This window comes from Piliocolobus tephrosceles, chromosome 15, assembly GCF_002776525.5.
Source record: "Piliocolobus tephrosceles isolate RC106 chromosome 15, ASM277652v3, whole genome shotgun sequence".
Taxonomy (NCBI): Eukaryota; Metazoa; Chordata; class Mammalia; order Primates; family Cercopithecidae; genus Piliocolobus; species Piliocolobus tephrosceles.
In genome coordinates this window covers 62,429,489-62,442,105 of record NC_045448.1, presented here as the reverse complement: position 1 = coordinate 62,442,105, position 12,617 = coordinate 62,429,489, and the positions used below count along the sequence as shown (strand labels likewise).

At 43.5% G+C, this 12,617-nt stretch overlaps 1 protein-coding gene and 1 pseudogene across 4 annotated transcripts in view; both read right to left on the bottom strand.

Annotated features, from left to right (window-relative positions):
* Positions 1 to 8,518, bottom strand: part of COMMD1 (copper metabolism domain containing 1) — a 230,454-nt gene extending 221,936 nt beyond the window's left edge. The window contains exon 1 of one of the 3 annotated variants that reach the window (XM_023202047.2): positions 8,308 to 8,518. In XM_023202047.2, the coding sequence (XP_023057815.1) occupies positions 8,308 to 8,487 (180 nt within the window). In that variant the 5' untranslated portion in view covers positions 8,488 to 8,518. The remainder of the gene's footprint in view (positions 1 to 8,307) is intronic. The other 2 variants (XM_023202046.2, XM_023202049.2) reach the window with 2 other exon arrangements.
* LOC111535809 lies at positions 1,865 to 2,620 on the bottom strand (annotated as a pseudogene). Its single transcript, XR_002729571.3, has one exon. The product of XR_002729571.3 is annotated as a peptidyl-prolyl cis-trans isomerase A pseudogene (transcript).
* Positions 8,519 to 12,617: the final 4,099 nt, after the last annotated feature.

Genomic DNA, 12,617 nt, shown 5'->3' with positions numbered 1-12,617 from the left:
GGTTGGTCTCGAACTCCTGGCCTCATGATCCACCCGCCTTGGTCTCCCAAAGTGCTAGGATTACAGGCATGAGTCACTGTGCACGGCCACTTCTTTGCTTTTAAATTTTTAGAGATGGAGTCTCCCTCTGTCGTCTAGACTAGAGTGCAGTGGCTATGCACAAGCATGACCATGCATGCCCTATAGCCTTGAGTTCCTGGGCTCAAGCAATCTTATCACCCCAGCCTCTGGAGTAGCTGCTGCTACAGGCCTGTGCCACCACGCAGGTCAGCACTTTTTCTGTAAACATTCAGATGGTAAATATTTTTGGCTTTGAAGGTCACATGACCTCTATCAGAGTCATTCAACTCTGTTATTAGAGTGGCTAAAGCTACTACAGACAAGATGTAAATAAATCAGTATGTAATCATGTTACAATAAAACTTTTTTTTTTTTTTTTTTTAAGATGGAATCTCGCTCTGTCGCCAGGCTGGAGTGCAGTGGCGTGATCTCGGCTCACTGCAACCTCCGCCTCTCAGGTTCAAGCGATTCTCCTGCCTCAGCCTCCTGAGTAGCTGGGACTACAAGTGCATGCCACCACACTCAGTGAATTTTTGTATTTTTAGTAGAGACGGAATTTCACCATGTTGGCCAGGATGGTCTCCATCTCTTGATCTCATGATCTGCCCACCTTGGTCTCCCAAAGTGCTGGGATTACAGGCGTGAGCCACCACACCTGGCCTACAATAAAACTGTATTTCTAAAGATAGGCAACAGGCCAGATTAGTCCCACGGGACATAGTTTGCTGACCCCTGGTTTAGAGTACATTTCCTAGCTTTCCTCTTATAGTAAGTGGTATATGTTTTCTTTCTATGCCAATCTTCTTAATAGCAATCTCCACATTTAAACACTCTCAATTCATTCTCTTATTCTACAAACTTTTACTAAGTGCCTACCACATGCCAGACACAGTATTAAGTATAAGGAATAAAGAAGAAACAATAATAATAATAAAGTCCTGCCCTCTTAATACTTACATTCTAGTAGAATAGTTAACAAATAAATAAGCTGATAAATACATAATATAATTTCATGTAATACTAAGTATGAAGAAAAAGTAAAGCCAGGTAAAAAGAAAGAGGAAGGAAGGATGAGGGTCTTTGTAAGTCAGGGAAGAACTCATAGGAAATGACGTTCAGGTAAAGAATGAATTAAACAAATGAACAAGCCATACAAATATCTACAGGAAAAACATTTCACATGTTTAAATAAGGACAAGATTAGAGTGCTGGAAATGAGAAAATGACATCAGAGAAGTGAGTAAGGGTAAGATCATGTAAGGACTTGTGGCCTAGGGCAAAAGGACTGAATTTTATTCTAAGTTTGATGTGAAGCCAGAAACATGAAATGGTTGAGAGCAGGAGAGTAAGGAGGTATAATGCGCTTTTTTAAAGGATCACTGGTACCTATGCAGAGGACAAATTGTAGAGGGCAGGAGTGGAACAGGAAGGCCACTAGACACTGTTGCAAGTATTTCTAGACTTCTAAAATAGGATCTAGGCAGGATGGCTCATGCCTGTAATCTCAGCACTTTGGGAGATAGACGCAGGAGGATCACTTGTGGTCAGGAGTTCAAGGCTACAGTGAGTTATGATTGCACCACTGTGCTCCAGCCTGGGTGACAGAGTGAGACTCTGTCTCTAAATAAATAAATAACAGAGTTTTGTTCATTGCCCAGGCTGAAGTGCAATGGTGCCATCTCGGCTCACTGCAACCTCCACCTCCCAAGTTCAAGCCATTCTCCTGCCTCAGCCTCATAAGTAGCTGGGATTATAGGCACCTGCCGCTACACCCAGCCAATCTTTTGTATTTTTTTTTTTGTTGTTGTTATTTAGTTTTTATTTCATAATCATAAACTTAACTCTGCAATCCAGCTAGGCATGGGAGAGAACAAGGAAAACATGGAACCCAAAGGGAACTGCAGCGAGAGCAAAGATTCTAGAATACTGCGAGCAAATGGGGTGGAGAGGTGCTCTCCTGAGCTACAGAAGGAATGGTCTGGTGGTTAAGATAAAACACAAGTCAAACTTATTCGAGTTGTCCACAGTCAGCAATGGTGATCTTCTTGCTGGTCTTGCCATTCCTGGACCCAAAGCGCTCCATGGCCTCCACAATATTCATGCCTTCTTTCACTTTGCCAAAGACCACATGCTTGCCATCCAACCACTCAGTCTTGGCAGTGCAGATGAAAAACTGGGAACCTTTTGTGTTGGGTCCAGCATTTGCCATGGACAAGATGCCAGGACCTGTATGCTTTAGGATGAAGTTCTCGTCTTCAAATTTCTCCCCATAGATGGACTTGCCACCAGTGCCATTATGGCGTGTGAAGTCACCACCCTGACACATAAACCCTGGAATAATTCTGTGAAAGCAGGAACCCTTATAACCAAATCCTTTCTCTCCAGTGCTCAGAGCACGAAAATTTTCTGCTGTCTTTGGAACCTTGTCTGCAAACAGCTCGAAGGAGACGCGGCCCAAGGGCTCGCCGTCGACGGCAATGTCGAAGAACACGGTAGGGTTGACCATGGCTAGTAGTACAAGAATTTCTTCAGCGGCAGCGTCTGCAAAGCCTGTATTTTTAATAGAGACGGGTTTCCGCCATGTTGGCCAGGACGGTCTCAAACTCCTGACCTCAGGTGATCCGCCCACCTTGGCCTCCCAAAGTGCTGGGATTACAGGCATGAGCCACTGAGCCCGACCTGAATAAATTAACATTTGATTGCTATAACTGAGTATCAGAGTATATAAATTAGTAACAGACGACACAAAATGAGAATTTTCATTAAAGTTTTTTTTTTTTTTCTGAGATACAGTTTCGCTCTTGTTGCCCATGCTGGAGTACAATGGTATGGTCTCGACTCACCGCAACCTCCACCTCTCAGGTTCAAGCGATTCTCCCGCCTCAGCCTCCCGAGTAGCTGGGTCTGTAGGCATGCGCTACCACGCCTGGCTAATTTTGTATGTTTAGTAGAGACGAGGTTTGTCCATGTTGGTCAGGCTGGTCTCGAACTCCCGACCTCAGGTGATCCGCCCGCCCTGGCCTCCCAAAGTGCTGGGATGACAGGCATGAGCCACAGCGCCCAGCCTAAAATTTTTTGTTTAAAGTTCCAATGAGGAAATACAAAATCATCACCAGAAGGCAGTAGCGAATACAGACTAAGGTATACAAAAGGTGATGGATCTTCACAGATTATGCTCTTTCAGTAAACTGGGATTTACTGGAATTGAGCATATCCACAAGCTTAACAGCAATAACAATAAAAATCATGCAAACTCATACCTATAAGAAGTTGAATTATAATGTGAGCAAAAAAAGTAGATTAAAATAGCAGTATTGGGCTGGACACGGTGACTCACGCTTGTAATCCCAACACTATGGGAGGTCAAGGAGGGTGGATTGCTTGAAGTCAGGAGTTCGGGACCAGCCTGGGCAATGTGGTGAAACCCCGTCTCTACTAAAATATAAAAATTAGCTGGGTGTGGCAGCGGGTGTCCGTAATCCCAGCTACTCAGGAGGTTGAGGCAGAATTGCTTCAACCCAGGAGGTGGAGGTTGCAGTGAGCCGAGATCGTGCCACTGCACTCCAGCCTGGGAGACAGAGCGAGACTCCGTTTCAAAACAAAACAAAAAAAGGCAGCGCTTAGCAAACAAGAGTATTTATACAGAGGATGTCATCTTCCTAAATAAGCACACCATTTCCAATTAATTGACTTCATTGCTCATTAGGGTCTACCCAAAAATAAAAACTAGAGCAAGTGAATGGCCAGCTTCATGTATCTACAAGCAGATGAAAGGTTTGTCCTTTTGTGATTAACAGGCAAGGCAAGAGAGAGTCAACGTCCCAGTCAAGTAGGATAGGAGGGTTCCATTCTAAACAGAAAACAGAACCAGTACAAATGCCAGGAATCACTACATAACACCTTGGCACACAACATGAAAGTCAGAGAGAAGGGCTACAGCTCAGGGAGCACCTGAACCTGAAACATGGGCTATGAAATATATTGCCAGGCAGTTGGCAATAAGGAGGCTGTTAACACGTGTGTCCACTGTATCCACTGCTGAGAGTTATTTGTCCCGTCCTTCCTTCCTTTGCTTCTACCCTGTTGTTACCCTTCATTTTCACTTTCTTCACAGACCATGATATTACATAGATAATTGAAAGTATGAACTCTGTTGTCATTTATACAAAAAATGTACATCCTGCTTAAGAGCAGGAATAAAAGTTAGAAAGATTATAAGAATAGAAGGTTGTTTCATTTTTTTCTTGCCTCCTCCACCAAGACTCCACATATTGTGATCAAACTGGACTATTCACCATTTCCTGAACCCGCTCTTTTCCTGCCCCACCTGTGCTGTTCTTAACTCAGAATGCTGTATACACTACCCTTCATCTCAGTCTAAAATATGCTATACTCTCTTCAAAAGAAGCAAAAATGGCATCTCCAAGAAGCCTGCCAGAAAGGACTGAGATCTCTTAATCTATCTTCAGGTGCTTACTCACAATTTTATTTACAAATACAATCACATCCTTGCATCATGCTTATTTGTGTATGTTCCCTCTCACTGCAGATAGAGGTTCTATCTGCAAAACCTTTCAGTGTAAAAATTACGTTTGTGCCAGGCACGGTGGCTCACGCCTGTGATCCCAGCACTTTGGGAGGCCGAGGTGGGCAAATCATCTGAGGTCGGGAGTTCAGGACTAGCCTGACCAACATGGAGAAACCCCATCTCTACTAAAAACACAAAATTAGCCAGGCGTGGTGGTGCATGCCTGTAATCCCAGCTACTCAGCAGGCTGAGGCAGGAGAATCGCTTGAACCTGGGAGGCGGAGGTTGTGGAGAGCCGAGATCGCGCCATTACTTACACTCCAGCCTGGGCAACAAGAGCAAAACTCCATATCAAAAAATAATAATAAAATAAAAATAAAAATAAATAAAAATCATGTTTGTTTTTTATGTTTCCATAACAATTAGAGAAATTTGGCCGGGCTCAGTGGCTCACGCCTGTAATCCCAGCACTTTGGGAGGTGGAGGCGGGTGGATCACAAGGTCAGGAGTTCAAGACCAGCCTGGCCAAGATGGTGAAACCCCGTCTCTACTAAAAAACAAAAATATTAGCCAGGCATGGTGGCAGGCGCCTGTAATCCCAGCCACTCGGGAGGCTGAGGTACAGAACTGCTTGAACCCAGGAGGCAGAGGTTGCAATGAGCTGAGATCACGCCACTGCACTCCAGCCTGGGCAACAGAGTGAGACTCATCTCAAAAAAAATAATAATAATTAGAGAAATTTAACCCTCAGTGTTGCTTTTAAGTTAAATAAAGGCTAGATGCGGTGGCTCATGCCTGTAATCCCAGCACTTTAGGAGGCCAAGGCAGGCAGCTCATGAGGTCAAGAGATCAAAACCATCCCCTGGCCAACGTGGTGAAACCCCGTCTCTACAAATATTACAAAAATCAGCTGGGTGCGGTGGTGCATGCCTGTAGTCCCAGCTACTCGGGAGGCTGAGGCAGGAGAATCACTTAAACCCAGGAGGTGGAGGATACAGTGAGCCAAGATTGCACCACTGCACTCCAGCCTGGCAACAGAGCGAGACTCCATCTCAAAAAAAAAAAAAAGAGTTAAATAAAGATTGGAACTGAATGTCATCCTGAGCCCAGAGTTTCAGCCCTAAGTAAAACAATCAAAGGCATATCCCTTCGTTCCTCAGACTAATCGACTGTGCAGAGGTTGTGCTGCAAGGCACCTGCAAATCTTCTGTTGCCTACTCCCAACACCAAGAGAGCCATGCCAGCTCCACAACACAGAACCACTCGAAAACTTCAAGTATCCTGGATATTATTCAGCAATGTATTTAAAATAAAGTAAAGCCGGATGCAGTGGCTCACTCCTGCAATCCCAACACTTTGGGAGGCCGAGGCAGGCGGATCACCTGAGGTCAGGAGTTCAAGAATAGCGTGGCCAACGTGGTGAAACTCTGTCTGTACTAAAAATAAAAAAATTAGCCAGGCATGGTGGTGGACATCTGTAATCCCAGCTACGCAGGAGGCTGAGGCAGAAGAATCACCTGAACTTGGGAGGCGGAGTTTGTAGTGAGCGGAGATCACACCACTACACTCCAGCCTGGGCAACAAAAGCAAAACTCCATCTCAAAATAAAAATAAACTAAGACAAAGAGTTTTCAGGCAAATTCTTCTCTGGGTATCCTGTTTTATCTCCTAACAAAACGAATCAAAATGTGGTCCACCTAGAGAGGAGAAGTACCCCCCAATGTTTGGGGATTCTAAGGCATTACCTACACATGTGCTGTTGTCTCTTAGCCTGCAGAAGAAGAGATATAGGCCTCATCCCCATAAGAGACCAAACACCTCAAAAACCCAGATGTCAAATTTTCTAGGAAACCCTCTTGGACTGCTCAAAGAGTAAAATTTGATAGAAATAGGAAGCATTCAGCCGGGCGGGGTGTCTCACGCCTGTAATCCTAGCACTCTGGGAGGCCAAGGTCAGGAAATCAAAACCATCCTGGCCAACATAGTGAAACCCAGTCTCTACTGAAAATACAAAAATTAGCTGGGTGTGGTGGCGCATGCCTGTAACCCCAGCTACTCGGGAGGCTGAGGCAGGAGAATGGCTTGAACCCGGGAGGCGGAGATTTCAGTGAGCCGAGATGGGGCCACTGCACTCCAGCCTGGCGACAAAGCAAGACTCTCTAAAAAAAGAAAGGAAATAGGAAGCATTCACTAGTGATTTATGATTGATATCAACTAAGATTACTTAGTAAGTCTAGAATCACACCTGAGATATAACTCCTTACATTTCATTTGTTTTTTTTTCTGGATTCAAATCCTGTAGGCAAAATCAGCTTTAAAAAATACAGAAGTGCCTTTTTAAAGAATAAACAGTTTCGAAAAAACAGCAAATTCAAAAGGATAGTGGATTAAATTTCAACATTGACTTTAATCAAAATGTAATTTTAGGCTGTTTAGATTCCCTGGGCCTGTTTCTTAAACCCTTACAATGGGTGTCCACTATATAAGGTTTTTTTCAAGAAACAAATGAAACAACATGTAAAACATCTCAGCACAGTTCCAACACATAGGAGACCTACAAAAGTCAGTAATTCTTTTTATAGTCTGTCTCTAGAGTACATTGACACTAGCTTCATTCCTATAACTAGTTCTCGGTCTAAATAGAGTTGTCCAAGGCCGGGTGCCATGGCTCACGCCTGTAATCCCAGCACTTTGGGAGGCTGAGGCAGGCGGATCACAAGTCAGGAGTTCAAGACCAGCCTAGCCAATATGGTGAAACCTCGTCTCTACTAAACATACAAAAAATTAGCTGGGCATGGTGGCGGGTGCCTGTTGTCCCAGCTACTCGGGAGGCTGAGGCAGGAGAATCACTTGAGACTGGGAGGCAGAGGTTGCAGTGAGCCGAGATTGCGCCAATCTCGAGATTGCGCCACTGCACTCTAGCCTGTCTCAAAAAAATAAATAAATAATAAATAATAATAAAAAAAAAACTAGAGTTGTCCAATATGATGTTTATTAGCCACATGTGACTACTGAGCACTTGAAATGTGGCTAGTCCGAGATATGAGCTTTAAGTGTAAAATATTGGATTTCTAAGACCTAGTGAAAAAGGTAACAGAAAATCTTGTCAATATTCTGTATATTGATTATATGTGAAGTGATAATACTTCGGATATTCTGAATTAAATAAGATATATTATTAAAATTCATTTCACCTTTTTGACTCACATATTTCTATTGGACGGTCTAGTCTATACTTTGACTTCAAGCTGGTAATTATGGTCTCTTAACCATGCAGTGGACTGCTTGACAGATGTCACTCGGGTTAAAGCCACTCCTTATCCAGCACTCATTTTAACGCTCCCAACTTCCACAACCGGGGAAAGCTAGCGACCTAAAACTCTTAATTTTAAAAAATCCAGATCCCACAGATCTGCTGAGGAAACGCGACTGTCACCAAGAGACTCAGAAGAGATGTCTTGAAGGAAAAACCCCCGTGGGTGTCAGTCAGTCCTACCGGGGGACTGGGAACTTCAGCATAAAAAGGTCACCCTTAGGAAAGTGAGAAGGGGCGACGGAACGAGCAAATCAGAAGGAGCCCAATGGGGAGCCCACGGAGTAGAGATCTGAGGAGGAAAAGCCTTTCAGCTTGTGGGGACGGGAGAAAGCGAGGGGGCGAGTCTGAAGCCAGCGGCCAAGGGGCTCTGCTCCAAGCCGGAGACTATAGAAAAGAGCAGTACCTTAAGAATCCCCCTCATCTTTGCCAAAAAGGGGCGGAACTCCTCGGGTGGCACCTCTGGATACAGCTGGCTCCGTAGCAGCTCCTCTGTGATGCCGGGATGCCCGTGGAAAGTGTCCTGGGCTAGCGCATTCAGCAGCCCGTTCAGGGGCTTGCTACCCTCAAGCTCGCCCGCCGCCATGCTCTGCGAAAGCCCCGCCCCGCAACAGCTGAGCCGTGCCCCGCCACGGCGGCCGAGATGTGCCTAAATAGCCTGTGCAAAAGCACCACGGGGAAGCTGCAGGCAAGACTTCCCCAGGTGTCAGAGTTGGCAGCTTACAGCTTTGCTCTGCAAAACCCATCCCCTTAGGATACCTCCACGGAAATATCCGTTTGGTTCCAGGAGGGTCACTTTGCTTCCCCTGATCCCCTTCATCACTGCAGAGCCTACTGGAAAGAAAGATTGCTCGCAGAGATTATTGGAGATGGGGTAGCAGCCTACAAGGTTGGCAGTTTTAATTTTTAGATGGCTGCATCTCATTCCAGGCCTTGCCAACCCATTAGCTGAATAGGATCGATCACTCAGATTTAATCTCTGCCTAATCCTTACCTGTCATCCTTTGTTCCAGAAAATTTAACAATCTCCTGATTACATAATGTTTTTGTTTGGGCTGTTAATTGCCTTTTTATATACACTTGTCTTGTCTTTCCAGCTAGATCAGTGGTTCTGATCCAGTGTTCTTTTATATAACAAATATTTTGTTAACACCTTATTTACTATCCTGATATTAAATGCATAGCTAACACAACCTCCCACCCATATAATTTCAAAAAATCAATATATTATTCAGCCATAAAATTGAATAAAGTACTGATACATGCTACAACATGAATGAGACTTAAAAACAGGGTAAGTAGAAGAAGTCAGACATAAAAGGCCAAATATTGGACATCTGATTCATATGAAATGTTCAGAATAGACAAATCCACCGAGACTGAAAGTACTGTAATAGCTGCCAGAATCTGGAAGAGGGAGCGAATGGGCAGTGACTGTTTATAGGTACAGAGTTTCTTTGGGGCATGATGAAAACATTCTGGAAGTGGAAGCACAACCTTGTGAATATACTAAAACCCACTGAATTGTACAGTTTAAAAGATTAGTAAAATGTTTGTATAAACAAACTCTTTTATATTTGGCCTACTAAACTAATGAAGAGAGAACAGCTGTCTAAAGTTACATTATGGAAATCTCTGTTGTGCCAACATACAAAAATCGTTGTTCTCTTGAATATGATTAAGGTATTGTGTTTGGAAGTAGCCTTGAGGGTTCAACCTTTTTTTTTTTTTTTTTTTCAGACTGGGTTTTTGAGACTCTGTTGCCCAGGCTGGAGTGCAGTGACATGATCTTGGCTCACTACAACCTCTGACTGGGCTCAAGCCATCCTCCCACTCAGTCTCTCAAGTAGCTGGGAATACAGGCTCATGCCACCATGCTCAGCTAGTTTTTGTGTTTTTTTTGTAGAGACAGGTTTTTGCCATGTCACTCAGGCTGCTCTCCAACTCCTGAGCTCAAATGATCTTCCTGACTCAGCCTACCAAAGTGCTGGGATTACAGGTGTGAGCAACCGTGCGCAGCATAAAATTTCTCATTACACCTCAGTTTCAGGTACAATTTTTGGTAACTTAATCCCAGCACTTTACATGTGTTCTTCTATTGACTTTTTTCCTTTTCAATGAGGAAAATCAGCATCTGATTGTAGCTGAATTGTTTCTTTTTAATAGCCAAATGATTTCTATTTTTGTCTCAATCATACTAAGTGTATGAAAACTACACTTGCCATCATTGGTATCAACCTTTTGGTTTTTCCTTCCCTTCCTTCCTTCCTTCCTTCCTTTCTTTTTCTTTCTTTCTCTTTTATTTTCTTTTTCTTTTTGAGACACAGTTTCCCTCTGTCACCCAGGCTGGAGTGCAGTGGTGTGACCTCAGCTCACTGCAACCTCCACCTCTCAGGTTTAAGTGAATTTCCTCTCTCAGCCTCCTGAGTAGCTGGGATTACAGGTGCCTGCCACCACACCTAGCTAATTTTTGTATTTTTAGTAGAGATGGGTTTTTGTCATGTTGGCCAGGCTGGTCTAGAACTTCTGACCTCTGGTGATCCACCTGCCTCAACTTCCCAAAGTGCTGGGATTATAGGCATGAGCCATTGTGCCCGCTGGCTTCCCTTCATTTTATTAATAAAATAGGAGCAAAATGCAATCGAACATTCAAATAATTGCATAAACAAACTCATCACGAAAGGTAGTGACTGCCAAAACTGCCCTCTGACCCCTGGGGAAGTCTTGCCTCCAGCTTCCCCGTGGTGCTTTTGCACAGGCTATTTAGGCACATCTCGGCTGCCGTGGCGGGGCACGGCTCAGCTGTTCAGTTCAGTTTCAAGTGAACTGAAACTCTTGGCTGTATCACCATACTGTAGTTCAAAATATCAATTCATCAGCTGATATAGAAAAACCTGAACTGAATGAAAGGTGGGTTGCAGTGAGAATGTATAATACATAGAAGAGCAGGTGGTAAAATTGGAAGGACTACCTATATATCATTACAGTCAATGACTCTATCTAGTAGTTTAAAAGCTTATTTTTCAATTTTTTCTTAATAGACTTTAACAGGCCTACTTTTTCCAGGGAAGCAATGACAGAAGAGTGTGCCAGGTAAAGGATACATCAATGTCCACTGAGGCTAAGGATCCATTTGTACTAGTAATCTTCAAAAACCAGACACCCTTCGCAGAGCCCCCACTGAGGATCTAAGCTTCTGCAAGATTCCTCTAAATAGAGGCCTCTACTTCCCTTGATTTTCCAGGAGAATGCTGGTCTCTCATTTCCCTCTAAACCTTTCCACTTTTATTCTGTTTTTTGTCAGATTGAAAAGAAATCACCGAAGGTTTATTTCAAGGTTGCTTCACATTGGCATAATTAGGCTTATTGTCTTTAGCCAATTGGGTATTGTTCCTTTTTAAATAATTATATAATACTTCTTAAAAACATCCCGAAACCCCGGCTCTTAAAGACAAGGATGGAATACTTTGACTATCTAACAGGAGCAGATCTTTATCTTCAATCAGATGCTTATTGTTAAGGAAGAAAAAAACAGTAGAACACACACACACAATGCTAGAATGATTTTATTCATTGATTCAACAAATATATGAATCCTTATGAAGCAAAGTGCTAGCTTCTAAGAGGGTACAAAATGTGTAAACTCGGGTCATTACCCTGAATTTATTATTTCACTGGGGCAATTAGGCATACATGTTTAAAAAGGTCATGATACTAAGGGAGTTTATGAATAAAGCGTGAGATGTGTTATACAGATTATAGTTGCTGTGGAAGTTCCGCCCTTTTGAATTCTCGGTTCATTACTACTCTTATAATTTCAGATGCTCTTGTACCCTTTCTAGACTTCATGCCCAGCCACTTTAATTACATTAGCATCTCCGAATCCTCTGCCCACTTGATCTTTCATATCTGCCTTATTAATCCCTACCCCTGGGTAAGCTCCACTGTCTGCTTTCTCAGTTTACTCTCCCAGGGTGCTAAGCCTAGCTGGAGAGAATTGTGTTCTTTGCTTTATCTGATTGTCTATGTGATATTGAACAGTAGTTCTTCCAATTTTTCCTGCTCTTGGAGCTCATGATCCCAGAGGTTCCTTTATCTCAGCAGAAGACCTGATCTCCTCCTTTGATGAAGGAACCAAGAACTTGATATCATCTTCCATTTTTCCAATCTGAAAATTTTTCTGATCCTCACTCTTCCTTTCCAAAAAAAACTTCACTCTTTACTGATGATCCTACCCCCTAGAAACTTCCTCCAGAATTTGACCTAACTATGATTTCCCCTCTCCTTGTGTGATCTTCACTCTCGGTCTCCACTGGCTCCTTCTTCTCAATCCACAAGCATGTTTAAGACTCTCCTTTTACAGCTGTGCGTGGTGGCTCACGCCCCTAATCCCAGCACTTTGGGAGGCGGAGGCGGGTGGATCACCTGAGGTCAGGAGTTCAAGATCAGCCTGGCCAACATGGTGTAACCCTGCCTCTACTAAAAATACAAAAATTAGCCAGGTGTGGTGGTGTGCTCCTGTAATCCCAGTTACTCAGGAGGCTGAGGCAGGAGAATCGCTTGAACCCAGGAGGTGGAGGTTGCAGTGAGCCAAGATCATGCCATTGCACTCCAGCCTGGGCAACAAGAGTAAAACTTTGTCTAAAAAAAAGAAAAAGAAAAAAAAGACAAGACTCTCCTTTTCCAACCTCCTGCATTAGTTATCTATTACTGCAT